At 38.3% G+C, this 16,802-nt stretch overlaps 1 protein-coding gene across 2 annotated transcripts in view; it reads right to left on the bottom strand.

Annotated features, from left to right (window-relative positions):
- LOC109541610 (transducin-like enhancer protein 4) overlaps positions 1–16,802 on the bottom strand; it is a 143,158-nt gene that overhangs the window by 6,045 nt on the left and 120,311 nt on the right. For both annotated transcript variants that reach the window (XM_048661019.1, XM_048661020.1), the window contains exons 8-11: positions 8,633–8,737; positions 2,199–2,347; positions 1,956–2,143; positions 1,704–1,899 (exon numbers count right to left, since the gene is read on the bottom strand). In XM_048661019.1, the coding sequence (XP_048516976.1) occupies positions 1,704–1,899; positions 1,956–2,143; positions 2,199–2,347; positions 8,633–8,737 (638 nt within the window). The remainder of the gene's footprint in view (positions 1–1,703; positions 1,900–1,955; positions 2,144–2,198; positions 2,348–8,632; positions 8,738–16,802) is intronic.

Genomic DNA, 16,802 nt, shown 5'->3' with positions numbered 1-16,802 from the left:
TGAGTTGTTGCCGTTCTCTGAGTTAATGAGTTATAACTCATCGGTTAATGAGTTATAACACACGCACTGCCCCAACTCCTGAAACTTCACTGACTTGCCCAGGTTTAAATCAGAGTGTTTTTGGATCTAAACCAGTGTTGTGCTCGAAGGGCATGGCACATCTTCTACAGTCCAAGTGTCTAATATATTTGTTGTGCCGAGTCCTTCGGACAGGACACTGGTTTTGAAATAAACCTGTCAATGCTCCTGTTGAAAGTGTTTTTTGGGTTCAAACCAGTGTCGTGCCCAAAAGGTTCGGCACAATATCTAGATTGGACACATTTGGATGTCACTAAATGACTGGGCATCGTTCGCAGAAATTGACTAATAACCTTTGCACCCATTTTATTCGTGATGATGGTGCAAATACGAATCTTCATACTCAGACTCTGCACTTGGTTTAATCGTAGTTTAGCATAAATACATTTTTGAAGTGCAGTTTACGAAGAGACACTCGCAGCCTAAGTTGGAAGGTTTCTCAAATCGTCCCCGATTATATCGCAGAAAGACGAAACTTTCCAAATCCACAGATTAATGCATGCTCTTTGCAACACACGCCTTGGCCAAGTTCTATTCCACTCGGTTTGGCCAAACTGGATTTTCTGAAAATTATTTTTTAAATTTGAGTTGCCATCTGCCTGATGATGGTTCAATAGCAAAACTTTCCCCATCCCGAGAAGAAACTGCGCTCTTTCGAATGAATGATTCGGCATCAAGCCATCTCACTCACTTTGGCAGGAATTATTTTTTTAAATAAGTCTCAATTTAGACTTATGTTCTCTTGAACCAATGTGGAGGCAAAAAACACTGTAAACTTGTCAATTAATTGGTGTTTGCCAAAAAACATCTCTGTTGTCTTCGAAGATTTCCGCTCAACTTTTACTCGCAGAAAACTCTTGAATGAAAAATTCAAAAATCCTCCAGATTAAATTTTACTACTCGCAGTAGGCCTGGATGTGCACTGTGTTGAGTTGTTGCCGCTCTTTTAATCTTTAAAGTTAATCAGTTATCATGCATAGAGCAATGTGTTATCTCATTTGCTAAAGCGGATGGAAGCTCTGCGAGACCCGAGACCAGAACAACACTCCAAAGAACGTAAAAAAGCAACGTTTTCCTAGCCACGGAACTGAGTTACTGCGCCGGTGCGTAGAGTTGGCGCACCAAGCCATTTGCGCTGCACTGCGCCAACTCCTAAAAATTCACTGAGTTATCCAGTCCTCGTGAGCAGCAGACAGAAACGCATCCAGGCGGAATCCGGTGAGGCCCACGGACTACACACTATTATATTCACACGAACGGACCACAATCTACACACTATCATGATAGAGGACCGGCTGTATGCGTGCGAGACAGAAATGCGTAGCTACTTGTATTTATCTATGCCAGACATAAGGACGCCGTTACGCATTCCAATCCATTCACACTGTGTCATCAGAAGTCATCACTTCAAAAATTCAACTTTGGGTGGAAAATTGAACTTTTCAAAAATTAAATAGATCCACTGTCATCTTCCGTGTCGTATAATCTGAGTAACCCTGCATACTTGATAAAGAAACCACCGGGAATTAAGCAGGTCGTTCCTGTTTAAACTGGTAAGAAAATACCTCCATGTCCGTGGCCAAAATTAAAGAAACCGATGGATTGGTAGAGTACATTACACTTACGGTTTTCCACCAGGTATACCACCCAGTCCTGGAACAACGGGAGCCCTCATCTGTGAATGCGGGTCATATCCAACTTGAATGGGAGGCCTCGGATAATTATTTAGCGCGGGTGGTAGATTGTTGTGTAGAGCGCCGTAACCTGCACCAGCGGCGGCTGCTGCAGCTGCAGCAGCTTGCAGTTCATGCGGAGGAGCGCCTAGAAGACACACGGATCAGACATCAGCCCCACAATCTCACCTTAAACGCCCTCACCATTCGGCATGCCCAAGTAGGGAGGGTACTGGCCCATAGCTGGCGGTTTCACCACCGGTTTCAGTCCGCTGGAACCTGAAGATGAACCTGCCACTGATGTGGGAGTGACCGACTTGGAGATCGGCGTCGGTGGTTTCTCGTCCATTTTTTTCGTGGACGGAGTCGATGCGTTACTCGACGTCCCTGACCTGTAGAACCGCTCATTAGGGAAACGGTTTAAGGGACTGTGAGGGTCATACGTACCGAGGGCTGTGCGGGCCCGGATGCTCTTTCTTCGGGAGTTTGTCGATTCCGTTTTCGCGCGGTGAAACGGTCCCATTGGCTGGGGAGATTGGGTCCTCTGATGCGTCGTCCACCACCAGGTCTTGGTCGCTTTTCTCGCCATCGCTATGCTGTAAGAGAAAAGGCAATCAGTGCGGGCATATCGAGTATAGCCAATGGAGAAACGGATATTTGCTACTTTTACTCAAAAAATTCCAGAAGACACAATTAAAACGGGAAACAACGTTCTACTTCTACTTATTCTTTAGCCGTGGTGATTCGTCTCGCGTAATTCTCACCATCCTCCCTTCGTCTGACCCTCAGACCTTCATCTGGCTTGATTTCAGGAAGATTTTTGTGGTATAATAACAGCTCTTAACCCTAGATCACTTTTCGCGAAAAATTAATTTCCTGTTGTATTATTTTGTTTTCAACTACAAATTTGCATCTTAGAGGTGTTTTTATGTACTACTAATGCCAGCCATACACTACTCCCTTTCCCCGATTAATTGGGCAATAAAGTGGGCCAATTATTGAAGATCATCTTCTTGGCCGTCGTCACCTCTACACTTGGATATTGTTTACACAATAAAATAGTGCAATTTCAGAAAACCAATATAAATTTCAATACTTTAGTTCTGTTGTTTTGTTTTGGGAAAAAAATGTCGATTTGGACTAATTTTCATTATTAATTTGCTAATACTTTTTTTATTTTAAACTTATTGCTTGCAACACAGATTTTCAACATTTGGAAAAATATTTTCGATTTTTGCTTTATTATCTTTTTTTCGATGTTTGCTTTCCACCTAAGAAGCTTGCGTGTTTTTTGCTGCATTCGATCTAATGAGCTTCCGAATTATGCAAATTTACCGTGTTTAGGGCATTTAGTGAATTTAATTTTTTTCGAATACTTCTATCTCCACCGTTATGGAATTTTCGGTAAAAAAATAAAAAATTTACGTGCGAGTGTTTTGACTGCTTTCGACCTAAAAGCTCCCCAATTATGCGTTTTAAAGGTGTTTGGGCATTTCGAGAAACATTTTTTTCTAAAACATCGACCTCCACCCTTATAAAATTTTCGGTAACGAAAGAAAAAATTTACATGCGAATTTTTTTAACTGATTTCGATCTAAGGAGCTACCAAATTATGCAAATTTACGGTGTTGTTCGGGCTTTAGGAAATATTTGATTTCTTCGGAATCTCCACCCTCATGAGTTTCCAAAAAAAAAACGAAAAATTTCAAGTGCAAGTTTTTTGACTGCTTTCGGCCTATGAGAGCTTACTAGTTTTAAAGGTGTTTTGGAGCATTTTGAGAATTTTTTTTTTGAACACAGCGACTCCACACATGAAATTTTCGGTAAAAAAAGCAAAAATGTACATGCGAGTTTTGACCGATTTCAACCTAAAGAGCTTCTAAATTATGCAATTTTACTGTGTTTTTCGGGCACTACTTTCCTAAGAAAGATTTGAATTTTTTCGGAAACATCGATCTCCACCCTCACGGAATTTTCGGTAAAAACGAAAAATTTTACGTGCGAGTTTTTTGACTGCTTTTGACCTAAGAGAGCTTCTCATTTATGGATTTTAAAGGTATTTGGAGAATTTTAAAATTTTTTTGTAACACAGCGATTCCACCTTCATGGAATTTTCGGAAAAAAAAAAATTTCACGTGCGAGATTTTTGACTGCTTTCAACCGAAGAAAGCTTCCCAATTATGGATTTCAAAGGTGTTTGGAGCATTTTGAAAAATTAAATTTTTTTTGATCACATTGAACTCCACCCTCATGGAATTTTCGGCAGAAAAAACAAATTTTCGAACGAGTTTTTTGACTGCTTTCGACCTAAGGAGCTGGCCAAATATACATTTTCAAGGTGTTTGAAGCATTTCAAGAAATTTTACTTTTGCGGAAAATCGTCCACCCTTAATTCTTTGTCCCTTTTCGACGAGAATCGCTGCCAACATCGTCTTTTAGGAAACAACAAATAACCCGAAAAATTACCGGAAATTTCTCACAATCCGCAATACATCGTACCGTCGATTCCACGCTTTATTGGCCAATAAATCGGGAAAAAGTCCGTATGATTCCTGTCCGGCTTGTACGGGCTTTCTTCGTTTCTTTGCATTTATTTTCAGTTTCTTGGCGCAACCATGGTGTCCTTTCTTGGTTTTTTGTTAGATCTGTTTGTATTTCAGATGCGAAAAGCGTCGACTGGGGCGTTGATGTTAGCGTTTATTTCTCTCAGCTCGTACTTACATCATTTAACTTGTTTTTAATTTTTCTCTATTTTTCTTTTCAGTCCACTTTAGTACCGAGTTCTTATTGTTGCATATAATGCCTCCATAAGTATGTTTTTTTGTTCTTCCCTCTTCGACTCTCCGTTTGTGCTCAAGGGCAGTTTTAGTTTGATCCTTGTTGCGAGAGACGTTAAAACCAGAAAAAGCAAAGTCAAAAGCAGCAAATCTACACAGAAAGGAATGTAAAATACCCGCCCAAACTGAGAATCTACACGAGTTCCACGCAATAAACGTTTTTGGAACAGCTAGATGAAAATCATGGAACGGCTGGTAGAAATGATGGCCGCCACTGACCATTACAAGCTCGATGGTGCGTTACAAATACCAAGGTACCATATGTAAATTACCGAGGCAACAAAAAATGAAAAGCCCGTTTACCAGCCGTGTAATATATCTCAATGCACATGTAAAAGAGCGCGACATGGCAGGTACATGCAACTGACGAGATATAAAGGTACCATAACCGGGCGAGGGACCCCTTACCGGGACCTTAACAATGAAACGCCATTGACCATAAATGTTTTATTTCAGTGCATGTTGGTGTTCTCTAGCTGAACGTGTCGCATTACTAATTTAACTACACAAGAGCAATTAGTTCTGTGTGGGAGTATTGCGGGAGTGAGTAAAGGCGTTTGATTGAGTAGCCGGATAAAACTCAGTTCTGGTAAACTAGACGGGTTTATTTGGGAACTGACATGCATATTTGGCTTCTTTTCCAACAATGACTAACCGTAGAAAATGCTCAGAAAACTTTCACATTTAGCTTCTCTAGAAAGACCCGCATGTTCTCAAGTGTTTCATTATCAACAGGTGAATAATCCGAGAAAACCCGTAAAGTTCCCGGCGATAATAATTCCCAGTTGTGACTGGGAAAATTTAAAACAACCAATTGCTTCATAAGTTGGTAATAAGATCGCAACAAATCGCTTAAGACCGCGACCAAGAGCCATTCAACGAGAAACCGCATACTAAAGAAGCGAAAAAACGGCCTTTCTCGGGCCAGCGGCGCAACTTATTAATAATTGACGTGTGCGTTCGTCTGGAAAAAGGAAGAAGAAGAAGTTTGAAAACCGAACCGAAACAGTCGTTTAAGCGAGCGTTTAATTCGTCTGGGAATTGGAAGTGCAAGACCATGGACGGAACAACGGGTTTTTGTCACAAACAACTCGGTTAGAATGTAAAGGAATGTGAAGGATTGACGAAAACGCCCGAAACGGAGTCTTCATTAATTCAGTAAATTTGCTCGGTATTTGGTGGACAGAGCGGTGAAGAAAACTGATTAGGAAATGGAATAGTGATGAAGACTAATGAGAAGAATCACGAAGAAATGCATAGAAGCAACTTGAAGATTGAAGAGATGCTTTTTTGTGTAGGAGTTCGAAGAATCAGAGGATTTTGCCAATGCAAGCGACAATCCAGATTTTAAACTTCAAAAAGTGAATATTTGGACTATTTAAATGCAGCTTTAAAATACTGAGTTCGTACAGACGCAGAAATAGTCAAAATTTAGGTAAACTTGTTTGTTTGGCAGTCTTTCACAGTCAGGAAGAAAAAACGAAGAAAGTTCTTGAAGACGTTGAAAATATAGCAGAAATCCACCACAGTCTTAACCACAAAACGAGCCCGTTCAACGTTGAAATGTTGAAAACTGAGGAAAGTGAAGATTGTGAGGTTTAGAACCCATGCTTCACATACCTCCAAAGCCACAGAAACTGTACGATTTTTTCGAGCAAGTTCGTTTATTGTAAGCCTCCACAGTATTCACCACAAAACGAGCCCATTTAAATATCGACGTTGCAAATTAAAAAAAAAAAGAAACATTGAAAAAAGTGAAGATTTTGAAGTTCCTACAGACATGGAAACAACCGAGATTTTCTGGGAAAGTGGGGTTTTCTGGGGAAGAAAGTTTTTTTGAGATCTTCCACACTCTTCAAATTCGCTCGAGCCCAATTAAAGAAAGCTGAAAGCGAGATGCTGAAAGTTGCCTAAAGATGCTAAAACTGCAGACGGATTTTTCCGGGAAATTTCGTTTTCTCCAACCTTTCCCTCTGTTTATTCCAAAGCAAGCACGTCGATTTTTAAATTCAAATAATCAAAAAACTGAAAAAAGAGAGGGTTAAGGACATTCGACAGCTCGGCTTCGACGCAGGAATTCTTAAAGACGCTGAAACCACAGCCGGATATTTTCGGAAAAGTTCGTTTTATGAAACCTTTTTACCCCAAAACGAAGCCAATTAGGGCCCGATTTGGAAAGTTCTAAAGTTCGAAAATGCCGAGGAAATCGAGCTTTCGACCGCAGGTTTCAAATACCGACATTTCCTAAAGACGCTCAAAATACCAGCGAATTTTTCCTGGAAAGCTCGTTGTTTCAAACCTTCCACACTCTCTACCCCAAAACAACCTGATTAAACACCGATTATGAAATAAATTCCGAACGTACATTTAAAATACAGGAAATTCTAGGGCGAGGACGAGTCCAATTAAATACGGATACTGAAACTTCAAAAAAAAAATGAGAAAAACGAAGATTTCGAGCTTTTGAATGCCGGACTTTACTAAAGACGATGAAACTACATCCGGATTTCGTCCGAAGTTCGCTTATAAAACCTCCCACACGCTTTACTCTAAAACATCCCGAATAACCGCCGATTTTCAATTAAAAAAAAACTGAAAAAATTTGATATTTAGGACTTCGAAATGCCCTTTTTAGATGCCCAAACTATAGCCGGATTTTTCGGAAAATTTTGTTTTTCAAACCTTCCACACTGTTCACCCAAAACAAGTCCAATTAAAAGCAGATTTTGAAATTTCAAAAATCCCAAGAAAGCAAACATTTAGGACGTTTGAATGCCCTTTTTAGATGCCGGAAATTCCTCAAGACACACTTTTCTGTTATATGAAACTTTCCACAATTTTTACCTCAAAACGAAACGAATTGGGGCCGATTGGGAAGCAGATTTCGAATGCAGCTTCCAAATGTTGGAGGTTCCTCCTAAAGACGATGAATCTGCAGGGAAGTTTTTCCGGGAACGTTCGTAAACGTCTTACACTCTTTACCCCAAAACAAGCCCCACGAAAGTCAAGTTTTCACGAATATTTAGGACATTTGAATACCCTTTTCAGATGCCGGAGATTTCGAACTAAATTTAAACTACATATTACCGGATTTTTTCGGAATAGTTCGTTTCATGAACTCTTTTACACTTTTACCCCAAATTTTTACAAACGTATCCTTTTTGGAAACGTTCATGTTTTGAAACCTTGCGCAATCTCTACCCTAAATCAAGCCCAATTAAACACCTTTTTTCGCCTTCCAAATATAGTCTTCAGATACCGGAAGTTCGTAACGACGCTGAAAGTACTGGCAGATTTTTTCGATAAATTGCGTTTTTTTGAAACCCTAGACACAGTTTAATGTGGAGCGGGTCCAACTAATCACCGATTTTATAATTTTTTTAACTGAAACAAACAAAGATTTGAAACTTTTCAATTCAGCGTTAAGATGTCGGAAGTTGTGAAAAGCTAAAAGTTTATGTCCACCGTCCACACTTTATATTCACCTTCCACACTTTATATCCACCTTATACACTTTATATAACCCTTCCACACTTTTCACTTCGGAACGAGCCAATTAAACCACTGAAAGTGGAGAGTTCAGTCTTTCGAACGCCATTTTCATATGCTAAAAGTTCGTAAACGAGATGAAGCACCTGTTTTTTCCTGGAGTCGGTTTTCGAAACCCTGCACACTGTTTACAATAAATACATTAAAAAAGGGAAGATTTTGAGCTTGCGAACGCAGTTTTCCGATGTCGGAAGTTCCCAAAAACCCTGAAACTACCGCAGGAATTGTCGGGGAAAGTTCGTTCCTTGAAATCGTCCACACTTTTCAGCTGGGCGAGAATCCAATTAAATACCGATTTTGAAATTTATTTTTGAGTTTCTGAACGCAGCAAAAATTTGCATCTAAGACTTGCTAAAGGCGATGTAACTACATCTGGACTTTTCTGGAGAAGTTCTTTTACCCGACACCCTACACACTAAACACTAAAGCTACAACCGAATTTACTTCGGAAAATACGTTTTTTTACTTTTGAAAGAAATGAAGTTAAGTACTTACGTGACCGAGATCCTTTTCCTCCTTCTTCAGCTTTTTCAATTCGGTGGGTTCCTGGGGCGTTCTGGGCCTGTACTTTTCGCGCTCGGCCGGCGATATCGAATTTCTCTGCAAAGAAACACACGTCATTGAATACCATCATCATCATCATCACCACCATCAATTTCCATACATTCAAGTCCTGTCATAACGTGCAATTTCACTCATTTCCATCGTAATTTGTTATTAACCGTCAGTCTCTACGAGCGCTTATCTCTAATCTGGTACATCAACGAAATTGTACGTTTCGAGCACATAAACAACTCAATTTTCCACGTCTACATTATCAACACCATCTATAATGACACGATAAAGGTATGCACACTTTATTTTGTTACTGGACTCATTAGGTTCGGTTAATGGCATGTATTTCGTTAATGATCGTGTTTGATCATGGCCGCGGCCTCCGGCCAGAATTTAGTTGTGCTCCATGTTACATTATTTCAACATTATTTCGTTTGTCTGTGCGGGAAAATCGAAATTCAACATGTCAAACAAATTACTACGCGGTGTTGGTTCAAACCACTCGCTGATTCATGCACGCTATCATTAGAGGTTAATTACAGACAAATCGATAAGTTTTGCTTCCTTGATAATGCTGGCAGCAGACGCAGACGAAACGTTGTATAAAATTTCAATCAACTTGAACCGAATAGAGCTGCCATTGTGCCCATTCTTTCTAATTTATTCAGAGGCAACTTTCTCCCGCATAACTTCGAAGGGGAACTAAATTGGTAATAAGATGGATGATCTCCGTGCAAGCGGCACCGTTTCCTCGGGAATAATTACCGTAACTTCTTAGTAAATTAATTTTTGTGCGAGGGTGGGGTCATTTAAATTAGCGCTGTTTGTTGCCCGAAAAACGGCCCCTCGAAAAGACTACATTGTTTTCTTTAAGTATCATCCATTCGGTGAATGACTTCGATACAGGAAAGTAATTAATTGGTTTATAGAAATGAAACTATTGAAGAAACAGAACTGGATTATTGGATTATTGAGGACAAAGCCGGGTATTGAATTGTTGAACAACTTAATGAAGAGGATTTTAGCGAGTGCACATTGGGCTGAAAATCCATAGTCCATGTAATGTTAACTAAGAGTCGAGTTAACAAAATTCCTCCTGGATTTGTCAAATTTTAACCGATTTTGGTGCTTTTGGCCCCAAACAGAGGCTAATAAATACCGATATACGGCTCTGAGCTTGCGAATAATTTTCGTTTTTATGGGAGACATCAATCAATGTGCACATTTCAAAATTCGCCCATATGAGACAACGCAAGCGAAACTTTCAAACGGCTCTGAGAACCCCCCGGAAATAGGTAGCAACCTGAAAATTCCCATAGTAGTAAAGAACTATCTGGGGATTAGACCGGAGATATAGTAATGCGATTTTTCGAAAAACTGAAGAAGATTTTCCCATTTGCACCAATGTTATTGGGTTTTTCTTAAATATGCCTTTGAAGAAAACGATCTTTTAAAACAAGGGGTCATCTGGTTTGGAGAATAACTAAACTGCAGTTAAAAAGTTTGCCTTTAGGGAAATTTTCAAACTTTCTTGTGACAAAGATTGTGAAAAAAATGCCATAAAATAAAGGTAATTTAAGATGAATTTTTCAAATGTTCATAACTCCTTCCGATGTTTCTACAACATAAATTAAAACAAAATATTTTATTTTTCGATAATCCTTGAATTCCATTTAATAATCCCCGGGGATTGCTTTTCATCAACTTTCGTCTATCGTCAGCAGGCAAAAAAGCTGCCTGATGTCAGAAAGCCGCCCAATATCTCCTTAATTGGCCACAGGAAAAGTGAATACCACTGTTTTTCATCTGTATAAAATCCTTCAATCGATCGCGCATCTAGAACTTTTCCATCGTTTCTCACTTGAGGAAAATTTTGAGGTTTTGGGAATCAACCTATTGCGATTTTCTCGGAAACCCCAAACGATCGAGTCAAATGAACACGACCAGTAGTAGAATCTCGAAAACAAACGGCGAAAATCATAATTATAATCGACGCGAATTAAGAAGCCAAAGTCCAAAAAGAAACCGACTGAAAAAGCCTCTTTTATCCCTGTAACTGGTAATTTGAATTTAAGACTACCGCCATTTGTCAAACGTGACTTGATTACTTTCGCAGGATATCCTGAATGGGGTCGATTCATCCTAATTTAGCGGGGGAATTTTGCGGCAGGAATTTTGAAAGGGCTTAAATTCCAATAAGGGATTAACGTCAGGCCGAATGGCCCTTTCGGCTTGCGCAGATAATGGGCTCCAATATATTAATATTGGCTTATTTGTGCTTTGCGGTATTATTGATAAAGTTCAATTTCCCGATAACAGAGTGTTTGTTATTAATTCCTGCTTAACAAAGCAAAAATTAGATTACATTGCTAATGGCCATCCATCACTGAAAACGCTTAGGAATATATAGAATAGTGGCCTAGACAAAGGTCTCACCGGTGTCTCTTCTACACGCAAACGAATATTGATAATGCAGCAGGAAAATATAATAATTTACATCCAAGAGACAGTATTGGAATGGAAGGTATGTCGTATATTTAGCAGGGTATTTACGACTTGCGCAACTGGCGCCTTCTCTGGGGCATGTTTTGAATTTTTCATCGCCCATAAAGAACAGAAACACGAAATCAATCGAAACTCACTCGATAATTTTCCAATTGGGGGCCACTTCAAAAGGAAGAGAGTTAGCCCAACTCAGTGAACTTCACGTCTTTAATCAACGACTTCTTGTGCAATCACTCGATAGTGATCCAACAAAACCTCTAAACCTCTATGCAATTTTGACGAAACCTCCATGCTGACGCCTTTTTTATTTGCGAAAGATTCAGACGTTTCGCTCGCAAACTACGTGTTTCGGTTGCGGGAGGGTTTTATTTACCGACGTGGACAAATTCCCCCGGGAATATAAAACGGCCGGCGTGTCAGAGGAAATTGCTCGGAACACAATGAGACGAACAGAGGCGCCAATAAAAATAAAATCCCGCATTATCTGAAGCTTTCAACACCTTCACTCTATGTGGAAAGGCAATAATAATAATATCAATTGTGTTTTTTTTCATTAAACGCATGCTGTCCACACACTGCCTAAAGAGACACAATTGAACAAAACCATCATCATCAACGCAAAACAGAGCTGGAAGTGAAAGCCCCCCAAATCGATAATTCCAATTAGCTAAATCGAAAAGAAAAACTCGCTCAGTAAAAGCGATCAAATAGCGACCCCAAACGTGCATGTTTTCCCCAAAAACACAATCGCTCCAACACTCCATAAGAGAAACCGAAGTGGAGCGAACGCCCCTCGAAGCGTGAAACGACGTTGCCCTTTAACCTATTCCGTTTCGTTTTCCCTTCCGGCCTTCCGAAAGACGAGGGGGAGGATTATTAGTAGCACATTTAGGGATCTTTGCGAGGTATCCACGTAATTAATTAATTTCCCCAATTTTGCGAAGAGCAGGTAAAAATGTTTTCCTTCTCGGCCTTTGGGGAAATAATTCGTTGAGTAGCGCTGGTAAAGATGCTCGCCCATTTCGCTTTCGAAGGCTTCTTCCACGGCAAAGGAAAAGGGATAAGTTCGTGGATAATTAGAGGCGCTCAGTTACGGATTCTTTTTTCTCATTGAGCTTACTAATTTTAATTTCCATTCGTCTTCATCAGAGTCTTTGCCGTCGGGACTTCGCACCTTTTCAAGTTAATTTCTTATTTGTTTCATATTCAAACGCTCCCAAATTTACAAGAAGTCCTCCTAAGAAGGAGTTAAAGTTTAAACCTATTTCGGTCTAATTTAAATATCTGTCCGTCTGCATTATAACCTTCAAAATGTTTCCCTAGTTCTAGGGATTTTTTGCATGGGAATTTGTTATAATTATATAGGGATTTTTAAAAATTTTCGTTTATCTGCAAAAAAAATTATTTTAGGAAGAAATTATTGATATATTCCACTACATAAGGCTAACAAGTAGAGAGGACACACAAGGCTTGACTGTGATGCAAAAATCAATACACCTGCAGTGAGTGTAATTTACAACTGCCCCATCTTTATATAAACTTTGTCAGATACCTATTCAAACTAAAACTTGAATTTAAAAGAATAATTAAGAAGAATACAAATTGAAGCAAAATTATGACGTCCATTTTTTAAATTTCGTAATATACCGTTTTCAATAAACTTTTTCGTTCCACTGACCATTTTTTATTAAATATTTTTATTTATGTATTTTTTTTAAATCTAGGAAGAACTGGGGATTTTTTTAAAAGTAGTATTTTTAAGTAAGTTGACTTAGGCCAGTTATTCGCCCGTAAAGAATGCATTGAGCTGTAGACCAAATAAGGGTATGATTATTGAAGAGCGACGGTTTTGTTAAAACTTGCATATAATAACAAAACTTGCTGAAAAAAAAAACAATACATATTTGAGCCCCCGTCGTGACGGTCAAAAATCGATTTATACGATCAATAAATGTAGTAAATATTTTGTATCCAACCGACATTTCTCTATGATATACAGGGTGTTCGTAAAATGAGTTAGGGCATTTTTAAGGCTTATTCTACATGCTAAAATAATGATAGTAGGTCATGTAGCAAAAATGCGAAATCTGAATATTTTCGGAGTTACAGCTCATGAAACTGATTTTTATTTCTTTTTTATTATTTACCTGTTCTGAACCTTTTATCGCGGATCAAATTGAAAATTGGTACAAAGTTTTGTATTAATAATATCATTTTAGTTAATTTTTCGCATATCTTTTTTGACACCCCAAATGTCGCAAAAAGTAATATGCGATTTTAAAGATGAGAAAATACTAGACAAAAAGTTGACTCCAAAAACCTCTTCGACTAGGAGCAAAACGACAACAAAATGTTTTAATACTTCATCACAGTGGCCTTGTATTTAATTGGAATGGCAGCAAACCAAGTCGTCTGGTTTTAGAATGTGCCAAATTTGACAATTTATAGTAAGTATTTTAATACTGTTCAATTTAGACTAAATTTTTGTGCTGCATTTGAATGAATGTATCATTTGAATATTCTCGATCCATTTTAATTTAGTGGTTTTAGAGCACAAAAATTGGTCTAAATTGGACAGTAATTCAATAATTACTACAAATTGTCATATTTGGCACATTTGAAAACCAGAGGACTTGATTTATTGCGATTCCAATTAAATACAAGGCCACTGAGTTGAAGTAATAAAAACTTTATTGTCGATTTGCTCCGGAACGAAGAGGTTTTTCGAGTCGTGTGAACAGCACATTTTTTGTCAAATATTTTCTAATGTTTAAAATGGCATATTCCTTTTCGCAATATTTGACGTGCCAAAAAAGATAGAAATAAAAAAAACTGTTTGATTAGCTGTAACTCGGAAAATAATCAGATTTCAAACGTTTGTTACATGACTTTCTACCATTACTTTAGCATATAGAATCACCTTTAAAAATGTCCTAACTCATTTTGCGAACACCCTGTATGTTTAGCAAACAAATTTGTCAGGTTAGAATTTATAACATTTTCGATATTATTTATATTTCAATGGTTAAATATTTGTATCTCGCTCCCAAATATCAGCAGTCTATGTCATGGTTTTGTCTGGCAACGTGGTGGTTGCCCCACCTCTGCTGACCACAGTTTTTGAATGGAAATGACGAATAATCGATCCATAAAGAGTGAACCAGCGAAGGGAATCAAGTACCAACCTTTGGCACTTGATTCCCGTCGTTGGTCTGAAGAAAAACCATCGAGTCCGTCATTTCGTGCAATCTGTTGTAGATTTTCCTTGAATTCTCCTGGTTAGATGATCAGTTGCCTCCTGGTTCCCAACTGGGGATTGCAATTACTGAAATTGTGGATATGATGCCAAGGGCGGTCTGGAGGAAAATGGGTTCAGAAGACACGTGGAGAAATATTGGCAGCGATATTGGAAAGGGCAGACCAGACGCTGCGCGGATATTTGGGGCAGGCGAATACTTAGGTCAGATTGACTCAGTTTTTCTATTAATTCGATAGTTAAAGTAGATTGCAAAACAAACGGTTAACAGGCGGTAGCTAGTGGCGCTTCAACGAATCCACCCTTCGGGCTTTGCACACGACCGCCCGAACTCTTTCTTTTTATCTTAACTATAAAAATTAATTTCATTAAACAGCTTTTTTATTTTTGTTTGTCTCTGTGAAATTTGTCGCCCAACGTGGGGCATTTAAATTCGAAAAACCATCTGCTAATTGCGTTTGGTATTCGATTCTTGCTATTGCCTGTCGTCGCGCAGTTATTCTCGAATACCCTGAAAGATTGTTTTTTTTCGGCCGCTGGAATATTTGCGATATTCATTTGCTGAATTTTGCAGTTCGAAAAAGTATATTTTATTTTCCTAGAATTAATTTGATCTTTTTCTGCTTCAATTTATTTACATTACGCGTTGGTGGTACTTATAGTGACCACATTTTCATTGAGACCAAGCGGGACAAATGGGATGAAATCAGAATTACAATTTCGTTATATAGGTATATTTTATTGTATACATTCATATACTTGTTAAAATGATTTATTATTAATTATTGGTAACTATAAAAATATTACATTTAGGAATGTTTTCCGGGCTTTGAAGCCGTGGTCTATGGGAATTTCTTCCTGACGTTTCGTCCACAACTGCGGTGGACATTATCAAAGGCGATGAGGCAGTGGGCGAAGTGATCTCCCGTGCTTTCCGACTAATAGTCATAGTCTTATAAAAATATTTGCAACAAATAATAATTTCAACATCATGATTTTTAATCAAATTATTGGAATCGATTCGGATAAATATTTAAAATGTGAAATATTTCATATGAATTGGTTAAATTATATTTTACACTTAACACAGATTTTAAAGTTTTAAGGTGCAACTGCGTTTTTTTCAGTTGTCCATATTTTATTGATACTAGAAGAAACACGTTCTGTTGCTGCATTTGTTCCTGGTAGGGAGAGCGCAAAATTTGAGTTTCGTGAAAACGTTATTGATGCCTCTTCCAGCTTCACTAAAATTTGCGTTCGAGTTCTCTGCACAATAGGCAATAACTTTGTTGTTAAAATTGTTCTTTTTTCAAATAATACTTATTGAATCAAAAGTTATTTGTGACGTTTCACCCGGCAAACAAACAAAATCTAATATTCTAATCTTAATTCCAGTTTCTGGATCAAAAATCCTTACAATTGTGGGAACTAATTACAAATATTTGTGGTGGTTGGAAGCGTCAGAATATATGGATATAAATTCGCATTTTTCTAATTCTTTCTGCAATTGTGAAAACGAATATGGTGAAAAAACATTACAAATAATTGGTTCGGTTTTTGTCTTTGCACATGCAATGTTTTTTTATGGAAATTATCTGCTTAGCTCTTCATTAAATTTGCATTCTCCTTTCTTACTCATATTTTATTCTGTGGGTAAATACTTAAATTAAATAAAAAATTACTTCAAAGGCTAAAAAAAGAGTATTAAATACAAACTTATTGTTGTGGCGACTATTGCTCTACCTTCGTAAATTAAATCTTCCTCGGTAAATTGCCTAATTTAGTTTACTCTGCATGCATTTTATGTGTTGTTTATGTATCTTTGATTTCTTTATATTCACCATAATGCTTAATAAATAATAGGTAATATATTTTTACAGTACATTTAAAATAAGAAATGTAGATATTTTCTATAAAGCTGGACTTTCTTACGAATCGGCGAGACGCGGGACTCCACCAAAATCGGGACGTGTGGTCACTTTAGTGGAACTTGAGTGTTTGGTTTTAGACTTTTTTCAAGCGTCCGTGTTACGACGGTATTTGTTCCCTTGTGGACGTTGATTTTTGTCAAGTAAATTGGTTCGACTTTTGTTTACTGCATTCTACTGTTGTTGATCATGGATCATGGATGAACATTTTCAGGTCCTTGACCTCAAGAAGGGAATGCTTGTTGGTGGAATACGCGTTCGGGGCATGCCTGCAGGAGAAGCCAAAACTGAGGATGAGTCTGGTACTGGTAGGGGTGTTTGGCGGGTCCAAGATTATTTTGGCAAGCCCATGTACTCTGACCATTCTGATTGCGAGTCTGATGTCGCTAGTGGCGGATTTTAGTCAGGTTTTGCGAGTTTT

This window comes from Dendroctonus ponderosae, unplaced genomic scaffold (assembly GCF_020466585.1).
Source record: "Dendroctonus ponderosae isolate FM_Combo_2020 unplaced genomic scaffold, Dpon_F_20191213v2 Dpon_F_20191213_1, whole genome shotgun sequence".
NCBI classification, from domain to species: Eukaryota; Metazoa; Arthropoda; class Insecta; order Coleoptera; family Curculionidae; genus Dendroctonus; species Dendroctonus ponderosae.
The sequence above is the reverse complement of the archived record's forward strand: the minus strand, read 5'-3'. Positions and strand labels throughout refer to the sequence as shown.